The following is a 4,369-nucleotide window of genomic DNA, read 5'->3' on the forward strand; positions in this document are numbered from 1 at the left end:
AATACAATTTTCGCCTTCATATTCATACATTACTACATTCTTTGCTAAATGCTAGAATTTCAAAGTCTTAGAACAAGCAGTAACGCGAGAAGCATTGGATTACTCTCCAACAATTAAAAGCTTACAACAATGGAAAGAACAAAATTACGAAAAAATTTCAACTTGTGATTCATACATTAGGTCACGCTATACTAAATGCCAGAATTTCAGTGTCCTAGAACAAATGATAACGGGAGAAGTATAGGATTTCTCTGCAACAATTACAAGCTTGCAACAATGGAAAGAACAAAATTTCGAAAAATTCTCACCTTGGAACCTATAGACTACATCATGCTGTACAAAATACCAAAATTCCAGAGTCCTAGAACAAATGGTAAGGGGAGAGGCATTGAATTCCTCTGCAACAATTAGTTGAACTCAACAATGAACGAGTCAACAATTCGAAAATCTGCACGGAACAATTGCTGCGTATAGTCATTATCTTCAAACAGACTGACAGTGAAGAACATAGTTCAGTATTTGTAAAAGTTATTAGTCATTTTTGTGAATATTAATTAACATTGAAAAGATAGGGCGATAGCAACGCCATCTCTTATCACAGAAACAAACTTTTTGTGGCTTTAGACCATCCTTAAGGGCCACCATGCAGAAAGAAAGAAAGAAAAAGGTATGCTTATTTCATGGGGAGAACAAAATATAATAGTCTATCTGCTCCTTGACATTAAGTGTTTGAAACCAATGCTGTTATGAATATCCATTTTTCTAATTTCCTTAGGAGACTAAAGAGAAACGTTAATTCTCCTATATATGAAAGAAAAATATAGTATCTCATATATCACACAGATAACGAAATAAAATAGCATATTTATCTATGCCTTGGCATTAAGTGCTTTAAAATTGTTCAGAATATTTTTCCTTATTCCCATAATAAAAAGAAAAAATGAGAATTGTTAATTCCCATAGACGAAGAAAGAAAAATATATTTATATTTATTAAACAAAAAGAATAAAATAAAACATATTTAAAATATATTAAAATAAAATATGACTAAACTAAGTAAAACGTTTACTCTGAATAGTCTCTGCAAGTAATTTGTAGAAAATTGTCAGAAATAATGAACATAAACTATATTAGTTGTCAATTAAAAGTGTAGCAAGTGATAGTTCTAAACTCAAGTAGAATATTCACTCTGCTTCATTTAAATAATAGACATTTTACAAAAATAATGATCTTTTGGCTGTATCGTAAATATTTCAGTAAAGAAATAAATAAACTTCATATTTATAATTTAATCATCGCAACTGGATAGCTGATTCTGTGGGTGAAGATAATGAATATTACTATAAACTGTTACAAAGGTGGGGGCCGCAGTGGCCCAGTGGAAGCCGGTGGGTGTAGCTAAGCAGCCTGTAGTGTTGTCAACGGCTCGAGCGGCTCGGCTCACGACTCAGTCACCTCAACATACCGAGCTGGTTCGAAATCCATAAAAGTGATTAGATGCTAATACAATATGAAGTAAAGTCGGGGCCATGGATAAGCGACTATTTTTCCTGGAAGAGGAAAGACTGTCCTCTACCCCCTGTAGCTTAGCAACCGCAAACTTCACTGGGGTTCTCGAAGCAGTCAATGCTGCCAGATTTCTGAATGACCTTGTTCCTCCCTGTTTTAAGGTTTTCAGTCCAGATTGTCATGTGAGGACAGCAAAAGTACGAAGTGATTTTTCAGTTTACCCTACACACCAACTTGCATAATGTTTTTATTCGAAAGTTTTGGGTGAAGTGACATATTTATGTATTGCCCATAAAAGATCTACACGAAAAAATGAACTAACGAAGATCTCACTTTTTAAAAAAAGGATCCTCTTTTCTTCAGAATGACATTTAAAAAAAGGAAAAGCGAAGTGTATAAATGCCTTTAAAAGGGTAAATATTTATTCTCAATTCCTGCAAGAAACTTTACTTTTGGTGCTATAATTTACAACTTAAGGCAGGCAGTAGGGTTATTCCTTTTTTTTTTTTCCTCTTGAGTTTTACAGTTTTCCGGATTTTGCAAACCATAATAAAATGAATCACATCCTTGTAAATACATCAATTTTTTGAAGTTTATAATGGAAAGAAAAAAAAAGAAAGACAGTTTTGACTTAGGTCTTCTTCACCTATGAATGAGCAGTAACATATAAAAAAAAAAGTTAAAACAGTTTTTTTCTATTGTTTTGAAACTTAAAGAAACGAATAGAAGGAAGGGAAAATCTTAGCATAGAATGTTTTCTCTATAAACTTACTTGTTAGTTTCTTATACTACGCTTGTATTTACTGTTTATGGCCACCAATATTGCCAATAGTTGTCAGTTGGTAAATTTGAGTTCTCTAGTTTCCCTCGACACTTTGTTCCAAGTGATTGTAGTGTGCTGGTGTCTTAGTATTTTCTCGCTGAGTGAAAATGTCCAATTTCTTTCGGCCGTGGATAAGTAGTTCTGCGGTACCAAATGATCCGCAACCTGGTCCTTCTGGCCAGAGAAGTCCAAGTAACAGAAAGGAGGATCGTGTACTTGGAAGTGGAGCAAAGCTGAGGAAGCAAAGCGTCCTTATAGTGCGAAATGTACAAAAGTTTTTGCGTGAAGTTATTCGAAAAGGTGGAGTTTTACCCAGCAAAAATGTTATGAAACTAACAGCGGATGCTACGCGGATTGGACTCACAACGATAAAAAATATTTTACAAATTCCAGATCCCAGTGTTTATCGAACGCCAACAAAACGACACGTGAACAGAAAGCAGTTACCTTTCGGCAAAATAGATGATTTTACTCGCGATTTGCTGCGACGTACGGTATATGAGTGCTATAAGAAAGGAGTGTCACCTACTGCAAGAACGCTGTCTCGAGTTATGTGTGAGAAGACATCCGGGACTAACTATGAATTTCCATATTCGATTAGAACATTACGTCGTCTATTGCATAGTATGGGGTTTTCATATAAATCAGTGTCTAGAAAAAGCGCGAAATGTGAGTCCAATGAAGTTATTGCTTGGAGATACCGTTATCTCGAAGAAATTAAGGCTTACCGTTCCGCGGGATACTCTGACGTGTACCTAGATGAAACTTGGTACGATAGCAACACGTGCCAAATGAAAAATTGGTCCGACGACTCTGACAATTGCACAGTTGCAACTTCGGACAAAAAAGGGGAGCGGATAGTTATTATGCACTGTGGTGGCCGATTTGGTTTTGTGGATAGTGCTTTATTTATAACCCACAAGAAAATGTCTGATGCTCCTGCCGATTATCATGGGACAATAAACGCAGAAATTTTCGAGAATTGGTTTGAAAACTCCATACTGAAACGCTTAGAGGAGCCATCAGTTATAGTTTTGGATAATGCCCCTTACCATAGCCGTGTAATTAATCCAAAACCTAATACATCGTGGAGAAAAGAAAATATTCTTAATTATATGCGAATCCACAATATCGCCATACCTAGTCCGGTCCCGATAATACCTGTTCTTCTCCAAATTATTGATGAACAACTGCCTGCGAACAAAAGAAGAAAAAGGTACGCAATAGACGACCTTGCAGCATCATATGGGCATGTTGTTTTAAGATTACCTCCATATCATTGCGTATTGAATCCAATCGAAATGGTGTGGTCGCAATTAAAACGGACGGTAGCATCCCAAAATTTGAAAGGTGAATCCCTACCGAAACTAGTGTCTTTATTAAATAGTGCGTTCAGCAGAATTAGTGTTGACAATTGGAAAAATTACATAAGACACGTGGAGGATATTGAAGACAGTCACAGAGATCTTCAGTCGGTTTTCAATAACTCAAGCAGAGTTTTAGTGGAAATAACAGATTCGTCAACAGACGATTCTGACTTAGATCAGGAGTAGCAGTTTCCAAGGTAAGACAGTATTCCATACTTTTTAATATTCTCTTATTTTCGTAGATCATGCACCTTATAATATTTGTGGCTGATTATTGTTCAATTTAATTTTTTTCTTGTTCAAAATATTTGTATTCACGAACGGACGAATACATAATCCCGCGTGTTTACAGAATCCCCTATTTAAAAATAGTTTGCCCAATTTACTATGCAAATTTTTATTTTGTAATATGTTTGATAACATTCGCTCTTGTAGAATTCGTATACAGTTGGAACAGTGGTTCTCAACATAATTTCTATTGCGACTCCCATTTTATCACATCCTCTTACCAACGACCCCATGATAATTTCTGGTTTGTAATAAGCTTGTATGGGATTTTTAATATACCTATTGCGAAGATCTCACGACGTCCATCTATTTCTATAATAGCAGAATCCATTTCTTGTATATAGTGGATACAGTAACTTCGCTAAAAGCGAATGGATTGAAA

At 35.5% G+C, this 4,369-nt stretch overlaps 1 protein-coding gene across 1 annotated transcript; it reads left to right on the forward strand.

The window, feature by feature from the left end:
* Positions 1-2,439: 2,439 nt before the first annotated feature.
* On the forward strand, positions 2,440-3,885 carry LOC145679347 (uncharacterized). The gene has a single exon (XM_081749931.1). It carries the CDS (start codon positions 2,440-2,442, stop codon positions 3,883-3,885), a length of 1,446 nt encoding a protein of 481 aa, XP_081606057.1.
* The last annotated feature ends 484 nt before the right edge of the window (positions 3,886-4,369 follow it).

This window comes from Thermobia domestica, chromosome 2, assembly GCF_964235325.1.
Source record: "Thermobia domestica chromosome 2, izTheDome1.hap1.1, whole genome shotgun sequence".
Lineage (NCBI taxonomy): Eukaryota > Metazoa > Arthropoda > Insecta > Zygentoma > Lepismatidae > Thermobia > Thermobia domestica.